The following is a 13,752-nucleotide window of genomic DNA, read 5'->3' on the forward strand; positions in this document are numbered from 1 at the left end:
GTATTTGGGGTCAGGGTCTCACACCCGGACCCTGGAATCCTTCCTCCGCCTCTCTTTCCCCTGGCGGATTTGGTCTCTTCTTTCCCTCTTTCGGGTCGGGGAGAAAAAAGTTGATCTGCCGGCCGCCCAAGAACTTTCCCTTTCACCTCCAATCCACATCTCCCTCGAACCCCCAGCAGGAACAAACGGATGCTACCCTTACTAATCTCCTCCCTCCCCCATCTTTCAGGAAAAGAAAAGGAAAAAAGGAAAAGGGGAAAGAAAGTTCCTACGAGCCTAAGCAGCTTTAGAAAACTCCAGGGAACCTGGAAAATGCAAACCTCCTCGCCTCCCCCAGGCGTCCCCGCGCCCCCTCGCCGCCGCGCTCTCCCGCCCCGCGCCCCCCACCCCCACCCGCCCGGCCCGTCCTGCCCAGAACTCTCTTCCCGGCCCGTCCTTCCCCGCCCTTCCCGGCCGGGCCGGACATATGGAACCCATTTCGCTGGTGACATTGAAGAGCCGCCCGTGCGCCCGCCTTCCGCCGTGGCGCCCCCGGCGCTCCCCGCGCCTCGCAGTGCCCCCTGTCATTCGCCGCTCCTCCCGCCCGGCAGCTTGGCCCGCTCTCGCAGCCCCGGCCCGGCTGGGTGCCAGGCGCGCCCGGCCGCCCCGCAGCCCCACGCGGGCCCTCCGGCTTCTCCGGCCGGACCCCGCCCCCGCCTCCCGGCTGCGCCCCGAGCGCAGCCCCCGCGCGCGCCCCGCTGCCCTGCGGCCTCGAGGGCCGAACAAAGCCGGGGGCGGGGGCGGGGGCGGGGAGGGGGCGAGCGCTTCCGGGCCGCTCCCCGCGCCGCCCGCCGCTCCGGGGCTGCCCGGGTCTGCTCGGGCGGGATGCGGCGGGCTGCGGCCGGGGCGCCCCCGCTGGGGCCGAGGGACCCGGGCCTTGCAGTCGGCTCCCGCGCGCCCGCCGCTCCCGGTCGCCCGCGGCCTGCGCCCTAGCGCTAGTCCGCACAGGTAAGTGGGGGTGCGGAGCGGAGCGGCCCGGGTCCGGCTAGGGATGTGTGTGCGGAGGGGGAAGGCGGCGGGGGTGGTGGCCAAGACCTCAGCCCCCGGGGTCTCTCTCCTGGATCAGGAAAGAGGCTGGATCTGAATCGTGGAAGACAAAGCTGAGAGCACCTTTAAAGAGGCGGGTGGGTGCTGACGGGGGAGAGGGGTCCGGCTGTGCGGGGCAATGTGGAGGAATGTGGCGCTGTACCCCCGCCGGATGTGTGGGCCAGGACCGGATTACGGGATGGGGATGGGGGAGCTCTGTGGCTCTGGAAGGGTGTTGGAGGCTCTGGAGGGTTTTCCAGGGAGGAGTTGGAAGCTGTGCCTCGTGAAGGAAATGTGGGGGCATCTCCTGGGGTCGGGGGACAGCTGGGCCCTGCTCCTACAGTCCAGCTGCCACCATGGTGAGCCTTTTAGCACCTGGCGGGTTATTTGAAGCTGAAACTACAAGGGTTGCGGTGAGGCCGGGTGTTAAACTGAGAAGGTAGAAGGGGTGATTTATGGCTTCAGAGAAGCTATGTTTACTCCCAGACTGCTCTGGAAACCAAAAACCAAACAGAGCAGAGGCGGGAGGAGCCCCTCTCAGGAGTGGGAGGTGATGCCAGGTTCATTCACTGGGATTTATTTTCCCAGATGTGGGGAGATGGTGGGAACTGTCCCTTTGCAGGCGCAGGATGTGGTAGGTCTGTGTGATGTATAAGGAGAGTGTGCAAGCATGCACGTTGGAGGTGTGTTAGTGTACTGTGAGAGGACATTTGCACACAGGCACTCGGGCTGGGGTGTGTGGGGCACAGCATCGCTTTGTGAGTGGGCGTGAAGGGAGCTGGGAGGGTGGGAGGGAGGCTCAGTGTTCTCTGGTCCTGGGACTCTGTGTTATGGTAGCTCTGGATACACTTTGCTGCCCTGGGCCCTCACCTGGGGGTAGAGCCTGTTCTTGCTTTCCTCCCACAGCCACATGTAGCACAGTCCATTTGGTCTGGTCCCTGGCCCCTCCGTGCCATCTGCCCACGCGGCCTGATCTTCACTTTGAGCCTTTAACTTTGCCGTGGGAGACCAAGGAATTAGTAAGCATGGCTGCATGGGGAGGGGAGGAGAGATAGATGGTTTCACACTGGGCCTTGGCAGCCTTGGGTTCCACCATCACTGCTGAATTTACCCCCAAATCTCTGCTTGGGAAGGGGAAAGTGAGTACAAAGGGAAACAGAGCGAAGGAGCTATGCAGGATGGTGGGGGTGGGGAGGGAAATATTTTGACCCCAGATAGTTATTTCCTCAGGCCAACTGGTGGCTCTTGCATTTCTGTCTAGAAGCCTGGCTTTGCCTGGAAATTGTTTTGCATTAAATTTTCTCAGCCGCAGAATTATCTTTCCTCGCCTCCAGCTAAACTTGCATTTTTCCACCAGACACTTGGGCCCCGCACCAATGAAATCTGAGAGGAAGCGGCTGGGCCCTAAGTGGCCGTAATTTAATTGATTTTATCATAAATCATCAACTTGATGAAGAACCCGAGGTTTCAGTGAAGTAAATTGATATTAATGGGAGTTTCTTGAAATGCAAACTCGCTGCATTGTTGGGGCATCTTGAACTGGGGAGGTGGATTTCATGCGTCCCAAGAGCAGAGAGCCTGGACGTGGAGCCCGCACAGCATTAGGGGGTAGGGAAAGCAAGCTGTGAGGGGCAGCTGCAAGCAGACCCATTTCTGTGGGGGGGAGCAAAGCAAAGAATGGAACTTTGTTGGGGAGGGAGCAGAGCCTGACTCTGAGCCCTTCTGGCCATCTTGGGAATGCTGGTCTCCAACTAGGGGGAGGCAGTTGGGGAGGCTAGTAGGTGTGTGGGCAGAGTTGGGGGTCGGGTGAGAAGGCCAGACTGGTACAATGGGTGCATTGACTCCTGGTTAAAAATTGCCAGGTCAAAGCCTTCCTCTTCTAATTATACAAATTAATTATTTACTGCTCAGGTTGCTGTGTCCAAAAATAGCACTTTTGATTTGGTGATGGAGGTAGAGAACAACCTACCGTCCTCCCAAACACACACACACACACACACACACACACACAAGAGCAGTAAAAACTAGTGTATGAGCCTCTGTGGGGGCAAGGAGAACCAGGAGTGGGGTTGGTGCTCAGCAGTGGGGGTGTACACATTTAAATCCCAAGAAGAAATATGCTTTTGGCAGAGACAGTGCCCTTTATTGTCTAAATTCAGTTTATTACTACATATTGTCACTCATTTTCACATTAGCACACAGAGAACCACAAGCTGTCCGTCCACAAAGGGACCTTAGAGATCACTTTGCCCAATGCCTCCCCTCCACATATATGCTCTGGCTTTCCAGAGGGGACACTGAGGCCCAAGGAATTCACTGCTTCAGATCATATAGCCGATCTGGAACACCTAGCATCCAAGCCTCCTGACTGCTGAGCCTATTGCCAAGTATGACTTTAGACAAATCACTTCCTGGCTCCGAGCCTCAGTTTCCCTGCCTGTAACAGTGGCAGGGGTTGGAAACGACAGTGTCTGAGTTCTCCCTAGGTCCGACCTTGGGAAACTCTCTAGTGCTTGGGAGCAGCTCACTTGTGAGCTGGAATTCTGAGGGCGTCTGGGGATAGAAGTTACTGCATGGTTAATCTGCAATATACAGGGAGCAATATACACGCCCAGAGCAGTAGATAGTTACTCTTACTGGCTCTAGGAAATCTATGAGAATCTGGACCATTCCTCCTCTTGAAGGTGTTTTTTTTTTTTAAGATTTTATTTATTCATGAGAGACACAGAGAGAGGCAGAGAGGTAGGCAGAGGGAGAAGCATGCTCTCTGTGAGGAGCCTGATGTGGGACTCGATCCCAGGACCCCGGGATCTGAGCTGAAGGCAGCTGTTCAACCACTGGGCCACCCAGGCGTCTCATGAAGTTGTCTTTATTTTCTGCAGAGAAGCCCAGACTGAGAACAACTAAAATAGAAGTCAGTGAAGAAGGGCTAGCTAGCTGGGTTGGATTGGGATTGGCATTTGGAGGGGGAGGGCTAAGGAAAGGCGGGGGAGGGGGGTGTCCTCCCTCACAGAGCAAGGCGTTTCCCCAGCCAGGCACTGGGCTGAGGCTGGAGTTGTTCAAATTTCGGTTTTTGAAATTCTTCCTACTCCAGCCCAGGGACTGAAATGTGGTTTCAGAATTATTTGGATACTGTAATGGTAGGCCCCCACCTGTCCCCCAGTCTCACCCTGACCCCAGGGCCTTTGGGCCTTCTCTTTTGGGGGGAGGACACACACAGGGTGCTGCAGCATGTACAGGTGTCCTCCCAGGGCAGCCAAGACAGAAGGCCTATGAAGCAGATGGACCCCCCACCCTCTTCTTGTTCTTGTTTTCATCTCCTTTCCCAACTGGAAGTAGATAACAATTCTCAGAAGTTGCATGGTTGTGAGAGGGAGGTTTCTTGTAGGGTCAGGGATATGGGAGGCCACCAGGGGACCAAAGGTTTCCAGACTGCCTTGGGAAGTGTGGTCAGGTACAAGAGTTCTGGTGGAGAAGTGGGAAGAGAAGGGCACAACTTCATCTTTGGGGTTCCGGAAATGAGTCTCTGGTTTTGAGAGGAGGGGACACCCAAAGGGCTGGCAAGTCCAGACCCTGGCCCTATCCTATTCTAAGTCTGGGATTTTATATTTGGAGGCAATTCGGAAGGCCTTCCGCTGATTGGTCATTAATCCGGTGAGTTATTGTCTGCGAAACAGAGGTCACCGGGAGAGAGACATCCAATCTGTCAGGAGAGACCTGCCCAGTCACTGGCAGGCTGGGCCCCTGTTCGCCTCTTGCCCGCTGCTCCCTCGCCTCCCCAGCCACCCACCGCCTCCCCAAGCCGTCCCAGCCGCTGGGCTCCCTCTCGCCTCCACCGGTCTGCCCACCTTTGTCTCCACAACAGCCCGGGGCGTGGGGAGGGGGGCAGTCTGCCGTGTGCTGGGCGGGGGCTGAGCGCCTAGATGCGGCTGGCCCCGGATTCGGAACCGGCTCGCGCGCCCCCAAGGCGCCCGCCCGCCCGCCCCTGACTCCTGACTCGGCCCGCGCGGCTCCTGCGTCCGCCCCGCCGGCGCACCCGGGCGGCCTCCGCGGTCACCGAGCCACTTTGCGAACCCTCGTGGCTGCGCTGGTTTTTCTGCCTCCCTCTCGAGCCCCTCCACTTGGGGGGGGGGGTGAGGGGGAGAGAGCAGAGCTGCCGTTCATCTTCTCCAGCGGTGGCGGCCTCTGTCTTCTTTCGATCCCCCGCTTCCGCTGAGCCGGGTCTACACTGGTCTCCGCGCGCGCGGAGGCAAGGAATCTTCTCCTTCCCGCTTCCCCTTTGTTCCCTCCCGCCTGGGCATCTTAGGGGGGGTGGGGGTGGGAATCCGGATACCCAGAGCCAGCTTCATTAGCAATGTGATTTTACCACCGCCAGCTTTGAAATCTTTATTAACATTCAGGAAGAGATGGACATTCCGGGGCGTGTGTGGACTTCACACGACTCCTCTGCGGCCACAAAATTGGGCAGTGAAGCTGGGAAAGAGTGTGTGTGTGGGGGGGGGGGCGGGGGGGCAAAGCCCAGAGAGGACCGGAAAGAAACGGATCTCTAATCGCCCGGCCACCTCCCCGCCCCACCACTCCCTTGGTCCCAGCTTCTCAGGGAGCCCTTGAAGTTGAGCTTGGGGCCAGATGCGGTCACCCCAAGGCTGGTATCAGAAATTTTCAAGGAGCCAGCCATTTTGTGATTATTGAGAGGAGGCTTTTCGTTTGCTCTTTGGTGGATTTTTTTTGGGAGAGGGGAAGAGGGAGACAGACCTGATCCCTCTAAGGCCTGGAAGGGTGGGCAGCCAGGAATGGCTCAGAGAGGTTTAAAGAGCTCCTTGTCCGCTGGTGCTGGGTACCGATTAGGAGTGGGGGAGGGAGGTGCTCTAGCGAGTGGGAGGGGGAAATATGCCCAGAAGGGGGCCATTTTTTCTCATTTTTACCTTTTTTATTGATTTCTGCCTTTGTTAGATTACCCTAAAGTCTCTGTCTTAATCTTTTCTCGGTTTTTCTTTTTCAATCTCCCCCTACACATACACACACACACACACACACACACACACACACAAAGTAAGGTTGCCCAAATTTCTCTACTTGGGTCCAGGAAGAAATTGTTCCCTCCTCTCTCTGGTCTGCCCCTAGATCATGACTTCATGGTCAGGGGTGATAAACTCCTCCAGACCCCAGTCTTCCCTCACACCCCTCTAATGTCTCCTTCTCTGAGTTCCCTGGCCAAACTCCTCACTGCCCCGCCTTTGTCCCCTGAAGTCTGAAAGGTCTCCGCCTGCAGCAACAGCTCAGAGGAAACCTGCACCCTCCATGCTGCCTGCTTCACCATCCACCTCCCAGCCTCCCAGCCCCAGTCAGGGGCAACTGGCCAGCCAGAAACCTCCAAGGAAGGAAGAAAAAAGACCAGAAAGAAACCAGACTGGGATCGAATTGCCTCCCAACCAGTTCCAATGGGCTCTGTTCTCCAGAATTAGTAGGAAGCCCCTGCTCCTCCTACCTCTGCATTTGAGGGTGCGTGTCCTCTGAAATTTTTCTCCAGGTCAGCTTTCTGAATCTCCAGTCCTCCTTTTCACCCCCACCCCACTGTGCCCCAGCTCCTGGTGTCCCCAGAAAGGACCACAAAGAGTTGAGGACGCTCTGGGAGGGGAAGGGTCCATTGCTGTCTTTGGAGAGTTCCTCCGCCCTCCCTCAGCTCAGCTCCAGGCGGGGTCCTCCTGCAGCCCTGTCTCCCAGCCCTGTGCAGCTGGCAGGGTGCCCTCTGGGTTTCTTAATTCCTTGAGGCAATGCTGTGCAGCCCCATAGTGATCAGTTGTTTCTCTTCTCTCAATTTTGCAATGACCTTCTCCAGCTAGTGGTAGCAACAGCTAGGAGAGCTGGACGGTCTAAGGTACATTTTTGACTCTTAATTTTGTGGAGTAAGAGGAAAGACCCAAAGGTGCTCGTTCCCTTAAGCCTCCCTGGGCTGAGTCCCCAACACACCAGGCCCAAAGCTCCGGAGAAATCAACAGCGTAGGTCCCTAAACTAGGGTCTAGAAATCTCAGGACAGGCTCTGTGCAGCCATGTACACAGGCAGCCGGTGATGGCGTTCTTTAAGGGTCTGGGCGTGAGTCATAACATTGGCTTGGGCTTGGGCATTTTCTTTTCCTAATACTACTAATAAAGAGAAAACTGGCTCCCACTATCTATCCTCACCACCACCCCCTTCCTTCAGCCACCAGCTCTCTAGGCAGGTGGCAGGGTCCTTGGTATATCACAGTGGGAAGCTCTGCATGTGGTTCTGTTGCTGGAGGGCAGGCAGTCCCACTCACCCCCTGTTCAGCAAGACCCCAAGAAACTGGCTGCTCCAGCCCAGGAAAACTGACTTAGCGGGATGGAAAGAAGTAGAAGCTGGAGGAGGCCGGGGTAACACTCTGCATGAGAGTCATGAGAGTAGGACCCTTTCTCAGCCCAAAGCAGAACTTGTGAGTGGGGTGTGAGGAAAGCCCTGCCAGACACAGCCACCCTCTCCTGGAGAGGAGACAATAGCTGGAACCATCTCTCACCTTTGTTCTCCCAGTCCCATCTCTTCTGGTGCGTCCAGATGGGAGAAGGCAAAAGCCAAGAATTTTAACCAGGAGGTCACAGGGTAGTGGCTGGCTCTGCCTCTGTCTACTCCAAGTGAAGGGAACAAGTTTTCCAAGGTGCCTTTGTAGAAAGGAGAGACTATCTGCCTTCTTTTTTATCCCCTAAGTCCCGACTCAGCAGTTAAGCAGAGTTGCAAACACTCATGCTTTGGGAGATGTCCTGGTCCTCTTTTTGTCTCTCCTCCACCGGGAGTGGCTCTTCCCCACCCCCCCACCCCAAATCTGCAGACACCTACATTCTTGGCTCTTGGTTCCCTCCTACAGGCCTCCTTGCCTTTTCCTGCCCTTCTCAAACACACCCTAAGAAAAGTTTAGCTTTTGTAGTCCTCCATGGTTGTGCCAAGAGTCATAAATCATGCAGAGCTAAGAGAAACAAACAGGTTTGTTCTGAATAATAATAATAACTACCCTCCTTCTCTTCTGCCAGCACATTTAAGGTGAAGCCATTTTGGTAGTTCTTCTCACCTTCTTAGAAGTACAAATGTCCTTATCACCTATTAGCCCCTTCTGCCTAACCGGAGGTGAGAATCTTAACAGAAACTTCTCCGTGAAGTTCTTACAGCCTCTCTATTGCCAGCCGCGTCTGGAGCTCAAGCTAAACAGAGTGCTCCTTTTGTCACCCTCTCCTCAACCCCCCTTCTCCTGCAAGATGGTCTGGATTTTTAAAATAATCACTCACCGCTTGTTGTCTGTTCTCAAAAGGGGGGGGTGTTTAAAAAAGAAAGGTCTGGCTGTCCCCCCTACCAGTTGGAAACTGGGACTGGAGATTTGTGGGGAGAGAGGAGGAATTGGGAGGGTGTGGGGGAAGAGAAGAAACAGACTGGGAGATTTGGAGGAGGGGGGAGCCAGGGCAAGAGGGCGGGAGACCCAGCCACTAGTCCCCGAGGAGTGAAACTACAAAAAAAAAAAAAAAAAAAAAAAAAAAAAAAAAAAAAGCCCTAGTCCTGCCCAAGCGAATGAACAGAGGGGCACCCAGCAGTCCCACCCCCAGGCACTTTGGGTGCCTTTGGCTAGGCCTCCCCACCTACTTCTCAGCACAATGGTTTACCAGGGGGGTGCGGGGGGGGGGGGGGGGGCTGTGAACTCCACTGGCTTTGCCTTGCCTGTGCTCCCTTCTTCCTCCCCGGCCAAAAATCTCAATTTAAAAATTTACCTGTTCTGGGAAAAAAAAAAAAAAAAAAAAAAAAACAAACAACAACAACCCAACCAACAAACAAAACCTCAAACAAAAATCTCTACCTTCTTTCCTTTCTCACTTTTTTTTGAAGGGGGGGGTTAAAAAAATTTCCCCCTCCCCCATCACCACCAACACCTTCCCTCCTTATCAGGCATCTAAGCTTGCTAAAGGGGGAGTGGTGGGGGTGTGTGTGAGCTTGTGTGTGTGTGAGTGTGTGTGTGTGTGTGTGTGTGTGTGTCTGTGTGGTTTTTTCCCTGTGCAAAAGCAGAGGCCATTGTTACGGAGAGTAGGGCGTACCAGTCTTGTAGGGCAACCACACTGTGGCGGCTTGGCCGAGCCGGAGCCCGGAGCCGGATTCTCAGCGAGCTGAGCCGCCCGAGCACCTTTCGGTCTTCTTCTATTTTTTTCCCCGCTCCCCCACCCCCTCCCTCCTGCGCACCCCGCTCCTAAGCCGAGTGAATTGAAGCGGACGCCGCGCGGCTCCTCCGGCCGCTCTGCCCCTCGGGCTCCCCAGCCGGGGTGGCTATTGGGGGGGGGCGACGCAGCTTTAAACAGTGGTCTTTTTTTCCTTTGCCTTCAAGGAGGGGAGATTTCTCGCCTGCCGCTCGCGCTGGGGCTCGATGTGAATATATATTATGTCTGCCTGTTCTCCCCTCGTCGGTGGCTAAGGTAAGCTGGACTGAAATAGGCTATCAGTTTGTGAATGGCGGAGAGTATGTCTCAATGATTTATGGCCCATATGACTCCAATCTCGGTTCAAGAAGAGTTCACAAGCTTTAAGCTTCCTTCCACGCAGCGACTCTCCTCTCTCTCTCTCTCTCTCTCTCCCTCCCTCCCCCTCCCTCCCTCCCTCTCTCTCTCTCTCTCTCTCTCTCTCTCCCTCTCTCCCTCTCCCTTCTTGCTTCTCTCCTTTTCTCCTCTCTTTTCTTTCAGCAGCCAGATCCAGGGCTGAATTTTTTCCCCCGGCTGCTGAGAAGAGCTTAACCTTTCTCTCCTTTCCTTTCCTGTTCTTTTTTTTCTTCCTTCCACTATTTTTTTTTTTTTTTAAGTCCTGGAAGGTGGCCTATCCCCTCTCTCCTGGCTTCCCCCGCTATTGTTACTCTCCCCGGCTCTTTTCAGGGGCGCGTCTGGACAGGTGGGGTTCTTGGGGTGGCTCACCGCCCTGCTCCAGCGAGACCCCGGGGGAAGCCCGGAGCCACCGTCTCCCTCCCTCCCTCTCTCCCGAGAAGCCATATGGAGCCTGGATTTTTCCAACATGGAGGCAAGGGAAATAGACATGTTTGGCTTAGTAGAGCTGCTCCCCACCCCCTCTCCTCCTGGATCCCTAGATCTCGGAGCCCCTCCACACCTTCGCCTCTTCTCACTGTCCCATCAGCCAGGCCTCTGCGCCCTGCTGCTGAACCAGGCCTGCCAAAGGCAACTCCCCGAGCGGAGTTGCTAAGGCGCCTTTTAATTCGGTTACCTCCAGCGCCCAAACTTGCTGCCCTCAGCCCGGTGTGCTTGGAACCTGCCGCTGCTAGCCGGCGAGGCGTCCTGGACGCTTCCTCTTCGGCTCCTTGGGCCAGCATAGCCGGTGGCCAGCCACCCCGGCAGCGGCCGAGACAGCCCGGAGGCGGCAGCCAGGGGCTAGCTCCATCCACAAACCTCCCGGCCCTTTCTCGCCGCTGGCGGAGTCTCCATTCTTTCCTGTTACGTCTCTGGCTTCTCCGATTCCCACACTCGCCTGCCTGGCCTCTGTCCTGCGATGGTGTGCAGGTTTATCGCAGGGTGAACGTCAGGAATTTCGGCCCCAGGCGTCTAGTCAGATTATTGCTTTATTATCATCATCATCATCATCATCATCATTACTGCTGTAACAATCATTTAGACTAAATAAAGCCAGGGCCCAGCCAGCCAACCCTTTCCAAGGTTTTTATTTCATTCTCTTCTCTATCTATTAATAACAAACTTAACTGATGCCTGTTAATTAATTCCCCCTTCATCCCGGGCTGCTCCGAAGCTAATTTTGGTTAAATCATCAGAGGCTAATGGTAATAATAATAAAGGGATTGGGTCAGCCTGGTCAATTGAACTCCAGTTCTCTTCCCTGGACGGACCTGCTGCTTTACCGACCCATGTGTATTTCCCAGAAATAAATTCTTCCCAGAAACCAATCGGAACTCAGGGCTACCCGGGCTCCCTTTTGAGTGTAAATCTGTGCCATTAAGAAGGGGATTTATGTGTGGGAGGGACTTCCCTCACCTGCACTCCTTTTATTTTCCTATTTTGAGTTTTCTTTGGAGTTGACCAGCTGTGCTGAATGAGATTTAAGTAGACCAAACTCACATGTCAGAAGAGAGGGTCACTCTGGAGGTTTTATGAAATGCGATGGTGAGAGATGCGGGAAGACAGGGAGGAAAAAATGCAGTCAGAAGTTTTAGAGAAATACACAAAATCCTATGACAGCTCACAGCTTTATTCTTTTTGTATCATTTTAAAAGTCTGCATTAAAATAATGATTTTTTTTTGCCTTGGAAAACTTCAGCAAGCAAGGTACTCTGTTTCCAACCCAGAAAATAATATTGTTCTGATTGCTCTGTTGACTTTCTTTTTTTTCTGCCTTGGGGAAAGATGTTCTCATTCAGGAAGCACTTTGGTATCTCTTGATAGAAAAGTCCAGCCGTTATCCAGTTTCTCTCTTTTTTTCTTTTCTTTTCTTTTCTTTTCTTTTCTTTTCTTTTCTTTTCTTTTCTTTTCTTTCTTTTCTTTCTTCTTTCTTTCTTTCTTTCCTTTCTTTCTTTCTTCTTTCTTTTAGAAATGAAAGGAAACAGACTGTCAAGGAAAGGATAGGGAAAAAAATTAGGTCTGATGAAAAAAATGGAGTGGGGAAAGACCTGGGCCAAATGGTCACTGCACCAACCAGTCGGGCCAGGGAAATGGAAACAATCCTGCTCCATCTGGAGGCCCCATGGGGGCTGCTAGCTGCTGGGTCCCAGCCTTGGCTGAGCAAAGACTCAGATGGAAAGTGGTGGTACCTGCAGCAGAGCCATGGAGGACGCTTAGTTCTGCTGGCTCCTGGAGGCTAAAAATCTTCTGGAAGTTTCTAGGTCAGGCTGATGCTGTCCTCGTGAGGTGGGAGGGGAGAGAGAGGGTTCCTCACAGGAGAAGGTTCCCTGCTCAACTTGGTTCTCCTTTCTGTCCCCTCGGAGATCCTCTGTTTTTTGGGTTTTTTTTTTTTCCTCCAGGCTAGACTGCTTGGGTAAGAAACCTAGATGGACACGGAGCGAGGCAAAGACAGGAGACAGGAGGCCTCTCAGCTCAGAGGACGGTGTTGGTGATGCTTTTATTTTGGAGTCTCCTAGTTCCCCCCTCCTTGAGCCACCCAGTCCCAGAGTTAGTGGTGGAGGGGTGGGTAGGGAGGGGGAGGAGGAGAGCTCAGGAGATGGCACTAAGTCACTAGTGAAGCCCTGGCCTTCGCTGTAGGAAGATTCAATACTTAGGCAGTCCCCAAAGGAGTAGAGTCCTTATTTTTGAAGTGGAAATAAAAACTGGTGGGCTTTTTCTTTAAAATTAAAATAAGAAATAAGCAAAATCCATTTCAGGTCAGGGAAGTGGCCTCAGCATCTGCTTTGAAGATGTTGGGGTGGGGGAGAAGAAGAAACCCTATTGATGTCAGTTCCCTTTTCAGCTCCTAAGATGGATTCGAGCCCCAGTCCTCTTCTCCCCCTTGTGTCTCTTCTCTCACCCCGCAGGTCAGCCGCTCCCAACGGACTCGGGAGGAGGGGGGCAGAGAGGGGAGGGGGGGTCCGGCGCCTCACGTGACCCCCGCGGGTGCCAATGTCCGGTCGTGAGGGTATCAGGCTCTTGCAAGTTGCCACCCACTGCCCGGGCCTCGCCCAGCGATGCAGAAAGCCACCTACTACGACAACGCCGCGGCAGCACTCTTCGGAGGCTATTCCTCGTACCCTGGCAGCAATGGCTTCGGCTACGACGGTCCCCCCCAACCCCCCTTCCAGGCCGCCACGCACCTGGAGGGCGATTACCAGCGCTCGGCGTGCTCGCTGCAGTCCCTGGGCAACGCCGCCCCGCAGGCCAAGAGCAAGGAGCTCAACGGTAGCTGCATGAGGCCCGGCCTGGCCCCCGAGCCCCTGCCGGCCCCGCCCGGCTCACCCCCGCCCAGCGCCGCACCTACCAGTACCACTAGCAACAGCAGTAATGGGGGCGGGCCCGGCAAAAGCGGCACCCCCAAGTGCGTTCCGGGCTCCAACTCCACCCTCACCAAACAGATATTCCCCTGGATGAAAGAGTCAAGGCAAACGTCCAAGCTGAAAAACAGCTCCCCCGGCACAGGTACCAGCTCTCTGCCTTCCTCCTCGTCAGCTTTTGTCAGAGCCAGGAATGTCACTGTTATTCTAGCACCCGGCCCCTAGGCGCCCAGGCGGCGGCCTGGGAACAATGTCAGGTGGCAGCTGCGGCAGCAGCGCTTTTCCCGCCCCCCCACCCCACCTGATGACCCCTGACCCGCCAACACCCTCTCCTTCCAGCCATCCTCCACCTGAGCTCCAGAAAGCCAGGTGCTCGCTCGGCCTCAGCCCTCTGCAAGGCCGCAGAGCCACGAGACACTGCCCGTAGACGCAGAGTCGTCAACGATTGATTATTATTAAGTATGATTACTGTGGGTATTAATCACAATCGCTCGGGCGGCCCCGGGGTCTCGGCCTCCAGGCAAAGCAGCCTCTTCGAGCCACACTTCGGCGCCCTAACCACCCACCGAATGTCCAGATTCCCCCAGGGGATCTCCTTGGCCGCCCACCTTGTCCACAGGACCCGGCGGGAAGTGTGTGTGTGTGTGCGTGTGTGTGTGTGTTGGGGCGCGGCGGGGGGAGGTCTTCCCAGAAGCTGGAACTGGGGATAGG

General features: G+C 55.0%; 1 protein-coding gene and 1 long non-coding RNA gene across 15 annotated transcripts in view; one reads left to right on the plus strand and one right to left on the minus strand.

The window, feature by feature from the left end:
* Window positions 1–13,752, plus strand: part of HOXB3 (homeobox B3) — a 56,622-nt gene that overhangs the window by 40,155 nt on the left and 2,715 nt on the right. For 6 of the 14 annotated variants that reach the window (XR_012008919.1, XM_072780221.1, XM_072780223.1 and 3 more), the window contains 2 exons: window positions 9,439–9,526; window positions 12,589–13,186. Coding sequence is in view for 13 of the 14 variants with exons in the window: in XM_072780221.1 (XP_072636322.1) it covers window positions 12,739–13,186 (448 nt within the window). In the remaining variant the exon portion in view is untranslated. Of the gene's footprint in view, window positions 1–910; window positions 988–5,995; window positions 6,568–8,861; window positions 9,247–9,438; window positions 9,527–12,081; window positions 13,187–13,752 lie in introns of those variants that run through there. The other 8 variants (XM_072780222.1, XM_072780227.1, XM_072780228.1 and 5 more) reach the window with 7 other exon arrangements.
* LOC140606598 (uncharacterized) lies at window positions 11,297–13,329 on the minus strand. The gene is made up of 2 exons (XR_012008924.1): window positions 11,872–13,329; window positions 11,297–11,668 (listed from the first exon to the last, which is right to left on the minus strand). It is a non-coding gene; the product is annotated as an uncharacterized lncRNA (long non-coding RNA).

This window comes from Canis lupus, chromosome 16 (assembly GCF_048164855.1).
Source record: "Canis lupus baileyi chromosome 16, mCanLup2.hap1, whole genome shotgun sequence".
In the NCBI taxonomy this organism is placed as follows: domain Eukaryota; kingdom Metazoa; phylum Chordata; class Mammalia; order Carnivora; family Canidae; genus Canis; species Canis lupus.